At 45.2% G+C, this 15,467-nt stretch overlaps 1 protein-coding gene across 1 annotated transcript in view; it reads right to left on the reverse strand.

Annotated features, from left to right (window-relative positions):
- Window positions 1-15,018, reverse strand: part of TMEM104 (transmembrane protein 104) — a 39,401-nt gene extending 24,383 nt beyond the window's left edge. The window contains exons 1-7 of the mRNA XM_010085445.1: window positions 14,974-15,018; window positions 12,845-12,966; window positions 10,840-10,921; window positions 9,814-9,913; window positions 9,328-9,408; window positions 4,800-4,899; window positions 3,924-4,032 (exon numbers count right to left, since the gene is read on the reverse strand). Of these exons, the coding sequence (XP_010083747.1) occupies window positions 3,924-4,032; window positions 4,800-4,899; window positions 9,328-9,408; window positions 9,814-9,913; window positions 10,840-10,921; window positions 12,845-12,966; window positions 14,974-15,018 (639 nt within the window). The remainder of the gene's footprint in view (window positions 1-3,923; window positions 4,033-4,799; window positions 4,900-9,327; window positions 9,409-9,813; window positions 9,914-10,839; window positions 10,922-12,844; window positions 12,967-14,973) is intronic.
- Between the last annotated feature and the right edge of the window lie 449 nt (window positions 15,019-15,467).

Below are 15,467 nucleotides of genomic sequence, written 5' to 3' on the forward strand. Positions count from 1 at the left end.
CATAGCCAAAGAGGGCCGGGAAGGCAGCACCGCGCTGAGGCAGAGGGGATCGACATCACCACTTATCAGTTCAGCCTTCGCATTTGCCGATTAAGTTCCACTGGCACTGAGCAATTGTACGTGTCCTCAGACTACCTCCTCGCCCCCCTGCACAGCCTCCCGCGGCTGCAGCCCGGCCCTGCTCTGGTCACCGCGTATTCTGATCAGAGCTTCAGGCTGGGGTGACATTGTCCCCTCCTGAAAAGGGACAGCAAGCGCCTGCAAGCCCGCTCATTTTATTCACCGCACAAGCACGTTTCCAACTGGGATAATCTCCATTAAACCATCTGCGCTCCCTTCTTCGCCCAGCCCGCACCCGCTGGGCTGCCTGCGATGCTGCAGCATCTGTGAACTGGCAAAAGCGGATGCCGCGTCCCTTTCCCAATCAGCTAAAAAACCAACAGAGACTCAGACAGAACAGATGCACCCAGTAGCTTTAATGTGCTACCGAGCCAGCCTACCAGGAGTACCTGTGCCAGTGCCTCTTGGGAAAGACGTACAGCTCCCTCTGAGAATTTAAACCATTTCCTGCCCATCATGGGAAGACACCATGCCCCAAACTGCCAGAAGAGGAGGGCTGAGAAGAGAGGAGAGGTTTTAGCTACAACGGCTGCCCTGATGCAGAAGACAAGCACCGTTTGCCAGGTCATGAACGTATTTTGGATCCGACACTGAATGGCTCCTGATCCCCAGGATTTAATCTCTTATTTATCTCAGTATCTGCTTTCTAGAAACAGGGACTATCATGGCACATCCTCACATCACTGGAATAGAAAGACAAGAAAGTGTTATGATGAGAGACCTTAAACTTAAATCCGCTGCCTCTTCCCAGAAGACATCCAGCTGACCTTACAGAAAGCATGATAGAACGACTGCATTGAGGCGTGAATTCGTCATGGAGAGAGCTTGACCCTGTCCTTAGCATCGCCATCGAGACAGCCAGGGGACTCGGGAGTCACTTCAGCTGCTGAGGACACGACAGCATGGTGACGGATCTGAAGCGAAGACAGAAAGCCATCGATCTGCTTTAACTGTAATCAGCGCTTGCCTTCAACAAGGTCACTGGGCCACCTACCACATGCCTTTCTTCCAGCCAGTTTGCCCTGCGTGGTCTTGCCCTCGCAGTGTCGAACAGCGCAGCATGGCTTGCCTTTTAAACCCCCCAGGACTCCTACAGTCCCAAAGAGGAGGCAAATATTAGCAGCAAGCGATGGGACAGGTCCAAAAGACTATTTCAGTATTTCCCGCACTTATTTATTTTGCAAGCCTTTATTTTCCAAGGCAATTTACAAACAAGCAGCAAAATAACCATTTGTTCAGACAAAGGTTAATAGGGGCCTAGTGGTCTCTGAAGACTCTGCAGTCGCACTTAGGTGTGAAATTTTGGAGCAGCAATAAAGATGCTGCGCAGACAAGCAAGTCTCAAGAGAAGGATTTAATCTGTCTAAGTATTCTCATTATGTACATAGTTTTCAGCTTCCATTCACAGTGATCAGAACAGAGACAGCTTCCAGAGGCCTTTTTGGACAATAAACCGTGAAATAGGATTTTTACATCAGTCATTATTCCCCTCTCCACCCCCAGCTCAACGAGTCAATGTTTGAAATGTTTTTTGTTGAAAAGGCGACATAACATTGAAAGAAAAAGAGTCGACAGGAGGAAGGCAGCACAAATCCTTGGCAGACAGGTGGTACTTGGCACGAGAGAGCTCCCATTGGCACCATTTTCCCAGAAAACCTCAAATAGATTGTTTGTCCTGGTAGTCCAAAAAAGGCTTTCTGTGGGACCACATACAGAGTAAGAGATGTAGCAGTACACCCAGAGACCTGCTTCTCTGGAACGGGGAAGAGGTTCCCGTTACATCCACCCATCTTGCTCCGAAAAGCCATTTCAGACTTAAATACAGCACTAAGGCAAGGTAAGAAAACTAGAGGCAGGCATCTAGGGCAAAAGGGCTGATCCAAAAACTCAGCGGCTTTCTTTTGGGATCACGGTGTCCATCTGTCCCCTTGCCACAGGGGAACTTAGCCTGCAAAAAGAGACTTTGTTTGTCCACTGAAACGTGGAACCTGAATTATTCCAACAAACAAGAATTTAACAAAGAAAAAGTCATGAAAACAGAGCAAGTTCTCTAGAGGCTATGATCCCCTGGGACCGAGAGAACAGCTATGCTCGATGCATCTCACCCCTCCTCAGTCTCCCATTGCCTTTTCCACTGCAGACAGGCAGGTTTCAGCTTCTCCTGCATGTCCAAGACTCCACTTCTATACACAAGAAGCTTGGACAAGTTTTGTAGAGATAGCTACGGTGTTCTGCACTATTAAATTTTTTTGCTTGAAGTCAAACAACGTCCTACCCCTGGATGTAGAGGTAGAGGTTGGAGGCAGAACAAGTCCCAGTTTACTCCGATACTTATCCAGTAAGAAGCATCAGAGACCTGAACAGAAAACCACAACTCCGAGGTAATGCTGACACCCAGCAGCCTCCTGATCAGAGCCATTGTGGGACCTGTCCGCCCGTCCCAGTAACCCACCACAGACTGGTGTGTCCTCCCACAAACAAACCCTCCCTACTTCTAAGGGGGAGCAGAGAAAAGCTCTGAAACCGTCGTCTTAGTTACTGTGCCGGGAAGGATTAACCACTACCAAAGACTGCAGATATTTATTCTCCAAATCCCCAAGAGGAGACAAGCAGAGGGAAAAGCTCCTCTGAGAGTTATGTACACAGACAGAAAGTCTAGTGCTTACACAGTCTTAATTTTTTTAATTTTTCAAGTCCTAACAACAATTATCTTCATGAATTATAGACATACTATCTGAGAGACGCAGGGAGTAATTAATGCATGTCTGCTTGTTCTGACTAGCTGCTTCTGCTGGGTCAGGGAGAGTTATTGAAATTCAGGAAGGAAATCTTCAATCTTCTGGAAGTTTTAAAGAAACACACCAAGACACAATTTTAAAAAGCAATAATATTTCTCTTAAATAATTAACCAGGCTTTGACATTCACTAATATTTCTGAGGCCCAGCTCTTACTTTGCAATAATGCTGGAACAAGTGCACTCAGGGACATGATCCACTGCATGTCCAAAATGTGCTCACTGCAAAATTGCTTCAAATTGTCTTTACCCCTGGATTTCACTGCATACACATGGCCATCTTCCCTCTTTTTTCTTAAAATTCTCAGAGACCCTTAACAGAAGCCATGCTATGCAGCACTTCCATACCTCCCTCTTCTCATTTTGCCCTACTGACATCTGTCTCCAGGTACAAGTGCTCAACTCTCCTCAAGCTCGAGAGACACAGTGTTTATCATCCTTTGGGAAAAGCCTTGGTTTCACAGCAGAACCACAGCACAGTAATAGATGCAATATACAATCCTAAACTAGACAGAAAGCTATTACTAAAGCGGCATATAGCACTGGATATTGTTTAAGTGGGCTGTTTCCATCATCTCTCAAAAAACAGATTCTCCTGCAGCATAAACAATTTTATTCACATAAAGAATGCGTTCAAGAGAGCTTAATACACACGAGTACAGTGACAACAATTACCTCAAAGTGACAATTACTTAGCCAGGCACTGAAAAAAACCCCCACCCTTTGGCATGGACATATCACCTGCTTAAACAATATGAAACTAGACAACAAGAAGGACAGAACTCTCCTTAAACTCAAAATCATAAGGATCATAAGGCCACCAAATTAAAACAGAGCCATGTCACCAAGAACAGAAGGGGGGTAATTGGACAATAAGGTCAGACTGAACCGAAAGCTTCCCACCGCTGTTGTTCACTTGAAGCACATCATCTCTACAGGAAAAAATCCCCATCCACTAGAAGTAAAGTTTAAGTGGAAATAATGGTCATCCAAGCTTCGGAAACTCACCAGATACAGTCTGTAAGCATCAATCCGTCGAATTGGCCCCCAGCACTTGTCCGTATCGTTGTACTTTGTGCCATCTCCAACACTGCAGGAATGGTTGCCAATGGCACTGCTGGGAAAGGAGGGAGAAACAAACGACAGTAATTAACTCCTAGCAGATGTCTTCCCCTCTCCTGCATTCAATAAAGAGGAATGATCAGAGACCTGAAGTGTCCATTCCTCTCCTCCCTCCCTGAACACTCTTCCTCCTTATGTGTTCTGGACGGTGTAACACAGCAATTCACCGAGTATCATACATTTAAAGGCAAATTATTGGATTGCCTACAGCTATTTACAAGTTTGTTCATTTGGTTATCATGCTAGCACGTTTAGGATCACTGTGGTTTTCCATTTCCAAGTCCTGAGTCCAAATCCAGCACAGATCTGATCAAACCGATCTCTTTCATTATCTGTTTATTTGAGAAAGGAACGGGTCTCAGTCCAGAGCTAAGTCCATGTAGTGTCACCACTCACTGGCCACAGGTTTGGTAAGCATCACACCTCTCATCTCTTACCCAAAGAGCCAGAGAAGCTAAAAAATATTCCACCTGGCAATCAAACTATTAAGCAACAAGTCCCATGTCTGTAAGGTGCTGAAGCTGGAAGTACTTCACCCCTGAGCCCTCATCTGAAATCAGGTCAGCTACTTTTCAGGCAGGCAGCAGAATATAAAACAACTTCACCTTCCCACCCACCAGTGATGAGCTGTCCTTGAGTCATTTCTCCACTCTGGCCTTCAGAAAGTAGAGCTGATCCCAGTCAGACTTGTCACTCCATCAAATCCAAAAGCCTGCTCTCTTCTCAGTTAGCACACAACCCCAGAGCAGTAAGCACACTTACCAGGTCACTTGCATGAGAGAGACTGGTACAGCTGCTGCGTAGATTGCCAGGTCTCCGTAGAGGTAGATAATTATGCAGAAATAGAAGAGGTTGACACCCACTGCAAGAAAAGGAAATATTGTACAGAGAGAGCAGAGTACACAGGGACCCTTGAATTTTGCACTTCAAATACACAAAACTTTCAAGGTCTTAAAAATAAATCACCATTTGCCTCTATAGCTTACCCCTTTCTGCAGCCAAGTCCACATAAGGGTCACATCACAGCTTCGGGAACTTACCCACAGCACAGGAACTGATGGGACATGAGGTGCCGCAGAGCTCAACGCTCCCTCCTTCAACACCTGGCTCTGACACCAGGCCCTCTAGTTCAAACGCATGCTCCAGTCGCTGGCCAAGACCAACAGGTCTCACATAAGTCATCTGCCAGATAAAGCTGTCAACTTGGAACAGCCACAGGCAAACATCTAGCTGATGCTCACATACTTGGTGTGAGCGCAGTTTGACGAACAGTGAAACTAAGAGAGAAGATCCTTCTAGCCTCTGCCAATTCCAAAACCTCTGCTTGCAAACCTGCAGGACCTTCACATGAGAGCTTTGGCCCAGCAGAGCTCAGGTTCCACAGCGTTGAAATGGAGCTGCTTTGGGAGATTCCTTACCGTCAACAACTTGAGCCAAGGTTCACACCTGCAAAGCTTTAAAACTCTATTCCTGCAGTCCTCTTGCCCTGTTGCCAGAGTCTACACTGTTCCTGCCCCCTATGGTTTGTTTTTTTTTTAAAGATTGTTCTGCCTTGACATATGAGATTTAAAAAAGTCTTACACAAGTTAACTAGGTGCACAGAACAGCCTTACTGAGGCACCACAAGACACTACTGTGGAGGGTTAGAATCTGCAAGGATAAAGAAATGCTTGATGAGACCCCAGGATTCTTTTCTTCCAAGCAAGTCAGTATAAATCTCACCAAGGAAAAACAAACTGGAACATATTTTAGTTCAGAGACAGGTGAGCTACAAAAAAAAAAAAAAAAAAAAGCCTCAGATTTGTTTCATTTAGGAAGTTGACATTGAAAGAAAACAGCTCAAGGAACCTGCCCATACTTTCAAGTTGCAATGCCACCTGATGCTGCTTTATCCTAATGCATCATGAGCAAATCAATTCACCTCTCCAAGCCTCGCACATGACCACTATCAAACAAGGACAGCATCACTACAGGAATGCAGACTAGATATTTCTCCAGTGCTTGGACACCCCAAAGTTCTACCATGTTTTGCCATTATACTGCCCTGGATCTCTGGATGTTAGGAAACATTAATAGGCATTTTCCTTTGTTTAAATAAATTATTCAATATGCTGAGCCTACTTAGCATAAAACTTTCCTTAAAAAAAGGGCTGTACTGGGAAAGGAGCAAGAAAACTTCTCTGCTTCTGTAAAGCAGCACACTAATCCAATATTCTAGAATTGTTCCTGGTTTGTCTAAACAGACAAATTGAGATCTTACAGAAATTGTCAGATCATTTCATATAGCTCCCCCTTGTTTTCTTTCTCTGTGAAAGATTTATGATGGCTTCACATATAAGGAGTATCTGCATTGTTCTGAAGATGGCATCAAACTCCCTACCAGTTTTCTCTGATTTCCCATTAAAAAGGGCTGAAGTTTACAACAAGTATCTGACATGGGACAGAAGCTGCAAAACACACTAAGCACAGGACTCCACAGACTCAGATACAGATTCTGTTTTGGGATCTGCTGCTGATCTCAGGCCTCAGCTGCCCCCCACACACAGAAGAAGGCTAACGTGACCAGCTAAGCCACAGCAGCTCCACCAGCACACACTATATCCCCATTCCAGTGCCAACTTCTCTGTCTGTGGGCAGTCCAGGTGACACTCCTCTCCTCATCGAAGGCAGGAAGACTTTAGCATCAGTTATTTTATAAACTGCTGCTGACCCTCCCTGATCAATACTTTCATTACTTGACACAAAACAGGAAAAAAAAAAATCAATGACTTCCTGCAGGGAAACAGCATGATAGATGTGCCTAGAACCCATTAGAGCAATAAATGACTCCTTGGTCCTAGAAGAAAGCACCCAACACTGCAAAAAAAAAAAAAAAAAAAAGCAGTTCCTCAGAGCCAGCTCTTTTGAAAGAGTGCACAGGCCCTTCGCAGCCCAAACCCAAGTCAGCTCCCTTCAAGAAAGCAGACAGTCTGATATTGAGATTTATCCCCAGCTTACCTCCCAGGATTGCAGATTCAACTCCTGTCAAATCGTTGAAAATAAAAATCAGTCAAGAGAAAAGAGCAGAGAACTCTCTGGAAATCAGAGGCTTTGAGGTCTATCGCAAAGCTTTCACCAGCCTTCCCTCTGAAGGCTGTAAAGCCCTCAGACACCTTGGGTTTGGATCCACACTTTGTGTATCATGAGAAAAAACCCACTCAGACATTCGCTAGCTGTGAAACTGCAGAGGTTGGTGCTTGGAGCAGGGACTTCCCAAGTGTGGCCCAGTTTCTCAGCACTAGGCAGTAGCAACTGGTCACTGAGCAACTGCCCTTACCAAAGGCCTTTCTGTGCAACCACCAGAGGGAAGCCCCTCAGCAAGGCTCTGCAGAGGGAGGTACTTAACTTGTCTCTTCTCTGTAACTGCTCAGCAGACCGGAGGGTGTTTCTGAACTAGGACTCAGCAGCAGTACAGGGATGGAGCCTCACTGCTGAGCACAGAGGAAGGAAAAGCAGCAAATGCGTTATGGCTGCCCCAGACCCTTCGCTGTGTGTACCTCAGCTCATCTGGAAGTGACTAGTTGTTTGAAGCTGTGGTCTGCAGCTGCTCCAGCTGCCTTCCTGCATTGCACTGCGTAGGTCCTGGGGAGGATCCCTAACACAGAATCCGATAACTCTGGCTAAAGCAACATTAAGAAGAGGAATTAAGATTTAGAGTACTAAGCAGTTTATATCAGTTTGTTAGTAAATGTACATCAGTGCCTGACAGGAGAGAGGATGTGTTTCCAGCACCCTCTACAGGCTGAGCAGCACTCAACGTCAAGGCAGGGAGGTCTACAAGGTAACTGCCCAATGCCTGTCTGTCTTTCGGAGGGTCGTTGCCACCTCCCCCTGTGAAGCACATGCAAAGCAGGGGCCTTCTGGAACTTGTTTACGGGAGCACTCTGCCTCCTGTGATCCACCAGCCCTCCTGCAGCTGAATCCTCAGCGATACTGCCAAGCCCTATTACATGGCGCTCGCTCTCAAAGCACTTCCCAAATATTACTGTCCAGAGGGTGATCGAGAGACAGGGAAGAGTTCACAGTGATGCTTTACAAGCAGGAAAACTTGCCTAAGTCAGAGCAACCCAGTGCTACGAGCAAGGCCAGGAACAAGATGTTTATGATCTCCAATCCACACACTAGTCACCTTTCCTCTTCTCCGACTAGAAAAGTGGCAGCCTGATCCAAGGTGGATTATTTTGATAGTCCTAAGTGATTTAAATCTACAGAGGCCCAGAAGAGGCATGCAGGGAAATTAAATTTTTTTTTTCAATTGGACTTTAAAATCTGAAATAATATACTTCAAAGAATCTTCACTCCTTAAGCTCAGCTGTCCTTCAGAGGCAACAGTCTTACACTGGCATAAAGCTGATGTAATGTAGTGGAAAAAACCAGCCCATTGCATCTTTGTAAGGTGTCCAGAGACAAGAGAAAGCGTCACTTTCCACAAGAAATGGGGCCTGACAGGCTCAAAACTGCACAACCATAGCGTCTGATGATTTTCTGGCTCTGCACAGCATTTCAAATGTCCCGTTTTACAAGTTTCAGAATACCTAACGTTGGAGTTTGCATTTCTATCGCACGCAGCAATGGATATGGCTTTATTGCAGTACAGCTACAAATTTGTTCCCTGGCATACAAGAGAGATTTAAAAGCAAAAAGACAAGACAGCTGCCTGTCATATGCACACCAGGGACCCTTTCAGCAGTTCAGGTCCTAGCAGCTCTCGTGGTGATTCCCCAGACACACACCATTCTCAAAAGCTCTCCCCAGACATCTCTCTCCTTCAAACAGATATGTTCAGAGTTCAGGGAAGCCCAGACATCTTATTCTCAAATGCTACAACCAAGATGGTACAAGTGAACACTACAGCTGGGCTCTACCCACTACACACTCAGACAGGGGCCATCACTGAACATTGACGCAGTTTAGAGTCACGTTTAGGGCAGTCAGGAAAGGCACTGACTTACACTTACCTGTCTCAAGAAACCGGGCCCACAACCTGCAGTATTTGGGCTAGCTCCACTACCACCACAGCACCCTCCCCTTCATACAGGTTCTGTCCCACCTGGCTCATAAATACTCTGCTTTGTAGAAACACCACACAGGTGGATGAATACAGTCCACAGAGAAGGAAAAACACTTTTGGGTGGAATCATCACAAACTCAGGATACAAACCCACACTGTGAAGCATGCAAACTTAAGGAAAAGCCATAACACAACATGTAGGAGGATGCAAAGGGACTTTTGAAAATGTGAATCACTTACCTTTATTGAAGAACATGGAAGCCATCTGACCCATTTCCACCCTCTCAGTGATTTCAAAGATATTGGGCGAGCCACGTCTCTCTGCAAGTTGAAAACAAGAAGTGTTTCAACCAGTCCCTCCAATAAACCCAGAGGCCAGACTGTCTGAAGACACTCAAGAAGCTCTAGCAACAGTTTGAAGGACAGTATGTATGACTCCACAACTGCAGAGTCACTGGTCCAATTACTCCGCTGAAGTTAGCTTAAAAGCGTTTTCAAAGTAAGATGTTCTCATCTTTAGTGACCTAGAAGAAAAAGATCTTTATCAGACTGCCGAAGGTGAACTGAATTCTCAATGAGTCTTATCTTGCAAATGCTAAGGACTTCAGGATGTGAGCATGTGGAATTAAGGGTGAAATGGACAGAAGAGCTCCACTTGCTGGGGCCCATGGGGACACTGTAGAGAAGAGGTCTCCGATCCAGTGAAAGCATGAACTGGGTACTTACGAACTGACAGAATAGGTCGTGTCTCTGCTCGATCATAGCCATCTTGGAGGAGAACGTCACTGTCAGATACTCCAGAGGAAGAATCCTCATCCTCATCATCCTCCTGGAAGAAAAGACCAGACCACTGCTGAGATGTCTGCTACCCACAGTACAGGCTGTAGCAACACCAGTGCCATGGTCTCATTTCACCAAAGGAAGGTCCCAAACAGGGACAGGCAGGACGTGCAGGCAGAGGCAATACCAGGGAGCCCTTGGCCCAGGCTTGAGATGCCGTGGAGAGCACTGTCAGAGCGGGCTGGAGTGAGTGACAGGCTCTGCTGCCCTAGCAGGTCATGCACACAGCAACAGTGTCCAATTCGCTTAGCGGTATGTGGTACAAGGAAGTTAGAAACTTCTGGCAGATGTGCAGTGTTGCAGATATACAGTCTCATATATCCTAAACATATACAGTCTTAGCCAGTCAGAGCAGACAGGTCTAGCTCCTAACTCCAACCCACTAAGATACAGGCCCGGATCTAAATCAGTGCAAGCAATTATGCCTCGCACTGATCCAGAAAAGCCACTGAAGCCAGGATCCAAAAATCCACAAGTAAATTTTACAGCAAGGACATATTTCAGGACTGTCCACTCCCTGGGATACAGCCCAAGTGGTTGCAAGGACATTCCAGCCTGTCCCAGTTAAATGACTTGAGATCAGCAAGGATTTATAGACCTCAGCACACTCCAAATGGCACCAATATATTGGCTGCCACCTCTCCATGTTCACCAAGCAGCGCTTCTGGGCAAGGAGAGCACAATCAGTAAGAAATGTGAACAGCACAAGAGATTTTTGAAAGCAGGAGCAGAAAATCCTGTCTTTAATGAGCAACCCCACAGGGAACTAACAGCCATATTTTATATGGCAAAGGTAAGTACAGTAGAAATTTATTCCTTTAGAGTTACTAATGAGGCAAAGCAGAGGAATCTCAGGCAAGCCCTGCAGGATAAAAGAAGAAGAGAAAATGGAAAATGAAACCCAACACAAACCTTGCGTTTTTCCATTCTTTTCCATCGGAGCTGGGCATTTGCAGCAGCCATGGCTTCCACCACAAAGGTCGTAGTCATGTAGCTAGACAGACAAATTCAATTGGTATCAGTAATAGTCAAGAACTACCACTGGAGAGACATGGAGAATTATTCTCATCTGTTTGTAGGAGCAAACAAATAAACCAAAACAACCCTTTCACAACTCCCCACACACACTGCCTCTTAGGTAGTGCTTCACCTCAGTTTGCTGCTCCCTTCTGTCCCTGAGATTAAGGTGTTCAAGCAGACCACAAAATGCAGTAAAATATAACATGCCTTCAGATATAAGATGACTCTTTAGGTATCTGGAAGGCACCTTCCTGGTGTTTCCATGGGTGGAAGAAGGCAAGAGGACTTCTCCCTTTGTTAGAAAGCAAGCTTCCTTCCTCTTTTTAGGGCCTAGGACAAACAGTACTATGCTCAAGCTTATCTGTTAGGACCTGTGGCAAAGGTACTACAGTCCCTTAAAGAATCTCACAAATAGCACAAGAAGCAAAGCAGCAATACAAGACCAAGAGGCAGATCACATGTCCATGCAAATACACTTTGCTGGGGGCCAGGGAAAAAGCTGTCCAGGGAGATGGCAAGAGCCACTGATGGAAGGAATATAATTATCTCAGCTAAAACCAGTCATATAATTAAAAACCCCCTCCAATCAAAGTTATTTAAGGCTTTAAAGTGGTTTCTTACTGCTCACTTTTTGGTTTCTCACTTACCAAGCTCAAATGAGAGATTAGTTTTGCAATAACAAAAGGTGGCAGCCCTGTTCTGAGGCCCATGTAGCAATTTCCGTCCAGACTCTTCTTGCACTGAAGGGTCCCCAGCAGGCATGAGGAAGTCACAAGCACCAGAACAAAAGCAACAGAACAACGCAGCTCCCACAGCACATAGTACTTTGAGCCGTGTTTTCTCAGTTTAACCCAGTACAGTTTTGGTATGCAGCTGTGGAGGTTTTTGCTGTCCTGCTGACCTTGATGGATTGTCTGCTGGTGCTGAGCTTCATACACTGAATTTACATTTTAAATTAATGTATCTAAAAGGAACTGCTTCCAAAGCTCCCAGTGACTGGTGCTCACACAGTTTACGTTTTATCGAGCCTTTGCAGCACACAGCTTTGAGGTGGGGAACGTACAAGCATTACTACAGCGTTACTGACCGTACGGTACCTCTGTACAGCAGCACCTAACAGATCCGAAAAGCACTGCCTCCAAATCAAAGGCCCACTCAGGCTGACAGAGCTGGCTACTGACAAGAAAGGAACTTCTAAACTGCATTTCCACAAATGACAGGAGGGAATTTTTTTTTTATATATTTTAAAACCAAGCAAGAAGCAAGCAGGGATTCACAGCCTGTGAGAAGATGGCAATTCTATTAATAACACTTAGACACCAGTGCTGTATCAACAGCCTTCAGCTCCACCTGCTGCTCCAGCAGGCAGACATCTGGGCAGAAGCTCTTGGCCAGCCAGCATGAAAATCACGAGACCAGCTCCAAGGTCTCAAGCAGCAAAGGTGTGGGGGAGAATAAGCTGGGCCCAGATACACAGTACTTTGTTTTCCCGACACTCTCACAGCTGCCCAGAGCACTGCCAGAAGCCAAGAGAAATCTAACACAATGGGTCTGCATCACATCCGCAGATCACAAAGCAGAAGTGACCCCGTGTCACCCACCTGTAACCTGGTTAGTGCTGGGGAACGTGAGAGGGGCAAGCGTGGGATGTACGCATAGGGAGGACAGTGTCAGAAAAGGAAGCTGGGAGAAAGGTCCAGGACACTCTGGACTGGAGAAAAAGTCTTTCCCATCAGTCAGATGAGATGTAGTAACGTATTGCTGGCAGTCAGAAAACGCATCCCTCCAAAGAAGGTCCACAGGCACCACAGAAAAGCAGCAAAAGTATTAGCACTGTCCTTACAGCCCCATCCAACCGAACCCCCCAATCTCCTGAAGACACATCCTCACATCCTACCTCATAAATCCCAGGAACATCAGGAGAACGAGGCTGACGAGCCACCCCGCTGTTGCAAAGGCCTTTGGCATGGTTAGGGCTCCTGTCCCGACGATGAGGTTGAACATGTAAATGAGACCAACCTGCAATCATCCACATAACCCAACGTGAGAGCTTGCAGCTGTGCCAGAGATCACCCAAGACACCTCACACACATACCGAGTTAAATGGAGAGAGCAATCTTTGTGAGCAAGCCAACACTAGAAATAAACATAGGAGGGGACCGATAACCAACAAGAACCAAGTGACTGTCAGCACGCTTCTGGGGAAACCGATATTCCTCTCCACTTTTCTAATTTTATTTTTTTTCCTTTCTAACTTTACAACTTAGAAAGTACGTGAGCTTTCTGTTTGCTTTTTGCAAATCCACTGCTTTCTACAAGAAGGGTCTACACTGTGGGCTGGGGGCTCCTTGTTTTTTGACTTGAACCTACGTAGTTACGACTACATACATAAGTTACCTCCCAGAATCTCTTCTTCTTTATTCTTAGTCAAGCAGGAAATATTCAAAAATAATTCTAATTCAAAGCCTGATTGCCATTTTACCAGCAAGCAGCTGACCACATTCTGAAGAAGGGATTTTACTTCTGGAAGGAAAGGATTTTATCCTCTCTGGCAATTACCTTTTCTCTGCCCGGGGACAAAAAAACCACAAAACAACCCCACACAACAACAAAAAAAAACCATGCACCTGGACAGGAGCCTCACAGACTATAAATTTAGCTGAACTAAAGATCAAAAATTGCCCCAAGGTTTTGGGTTTTTTTTGTTTAATATAGGTCAGAGTCTCTCCAGAGGAAAGTCAGGAAAGAACTGTGTCTGAGTACACTTCTCTGGGTGTGGAGCAACTAATACCAGAAGAACTATTCCCCAGAGACCCTGAAAACACTCCTGCCCTACATTCACTGACATAAGCACAGCAAATTCATCTCTTGATGGGTCTCCCAGAAGGACAAAAAAATATCAGCCATTGCAGCTTGCAGGAAAGCTATTTTCATTCGTCTGGCAGAGCTTGTCATTCCCCAAGCACAACTCAAGTGCCCAGGGCCATGACTCACTCTTCAGTGAAGGACTCTTGAAAAAACATCTCTGGTGATTTTCCTTGACTTTGGCCAAGTAGATGGAGATGAGGATGGTGCCTCTGTATTCAGTCTGGCTAGACACCTTCAGGTAAAGAGGAGAGAGCTAAACCCTTTGAGATTAGAATCTAGGAAATTCATGCAACACTAGTATAACAACATAAGAATAGGTGACACTAATGCTTCAGGGTCCAGACGTCCCAGTTACTGTCTTGTTCTCTATTTTCTCAGTTGTGACCTATTTCTGCAGCCTAATATCCAGTTCTTCTATATTCAATTGTTGACATAGGGATAAAAGTTTTAAAGCATTTGAAAGCCAACACACAGATTTTGGGACTGGTTCTATATTTAGTGATCTGTGAGTTCACTTCAGAAAAAAAAGTGTATGCAAAGAGCTGTTCTTAAGAGCTGACACTATATAAACACTTGTGGCTATGAAAACCAGTATTTCCAGTAACATAGTAAAACAGTAATTGGCTCTGAAGTTTCACAGGACACCACATTACAAGGGAGAAACATCCTGATTACTGTTTTTAAGTTAAGTGGTTTAAAACAAATTACTGTAATAGCTACAAACAAGTAAACTTCAATAAATTCAGAGGAAACATTATATAAAGTAAAAAAAGACAAGCAAAGTGGGAGAGTTTCCATGTCACAATCCCCTCCCCACCCTTATGCTAGCTTTATGTGACAATTTGGGTTGATGAAAACATTAAAAAAATATAAGGAAAGCAGGTAGAAGGATGTAAGAGCAGGTATGGGGCATGAAGCTCTTTTTAACACTTTCAGAACTACACCTTAAGCAGACATCATCCCTTCACAGTATATAAAGGAATTTGTGACATTAAAAAAAAACCTACAAGTACAAGCATTTTTAAGTACCCTTTAACTTCCATCATATCTTGAAATACTGAGGTTATGTCTACGGGGAAGCAGGAAAAAAATCCACAACGCTGAGAGAAGAGGATTTTGAAAAGGGTTCTGAGCAAAACCCCAAACAGCGGTACTCACATAGGGAGAGTAGAGCTCTCCTGTGTCAGTAATGCCACCAGCCATGTTGAAGACGGTGGGGAGGCTCGGAGCAAAGTCAGGAGGGTGTTTTCAACTTCTGTTGCCTTTAACCTAGGAAAACATCATAAAGTTGTGTTAGCCTTCGTGGATGTAGGAGGAACTCACGAGTCAGCTTTTACACATCAGTCTTCTGACATCTGAACAAAGGAGGATAAAAAAAGCAGGATCTTGCACTTAGGACAGATACATCCATCTCACTGGCAACAGCTGGTTCAGTAGTCTAGGAAAAGTTCTTGTACCCATTAAACTAGTTTAAAAGTAACCAAAATGCCCTGCCTTTTCAGAGCACATGATGAGCAAACTTCAGCTTCTCCAAACAGCCAGAGGTACTGTTTCAGACACTGAAACCTCAAGAGGAAGAATGCCTGCCTGGGGAATGATCTCCTACCACCACTACTCACACAGCTACTACTCTTAAAGAGCACGTGCCTCCT

The sequence above is a fragment of the Pterocles gutturalis genome, unplaced genomic scaffold (genome assembly GCF_000699245.1).
Source record: "Pterocles gutturalis isolate BGI_N339 unplaced genomic scaffold, ASM69924v1 scaffold4255, whole genome shotgun sequence".
Classification (NCBI taxonomy): Eukaryota; Metazoa; Chordata; class Aves; order Pterocliformes; family Pteroclidae; genus Pterocles; species Pterocles gutturalis.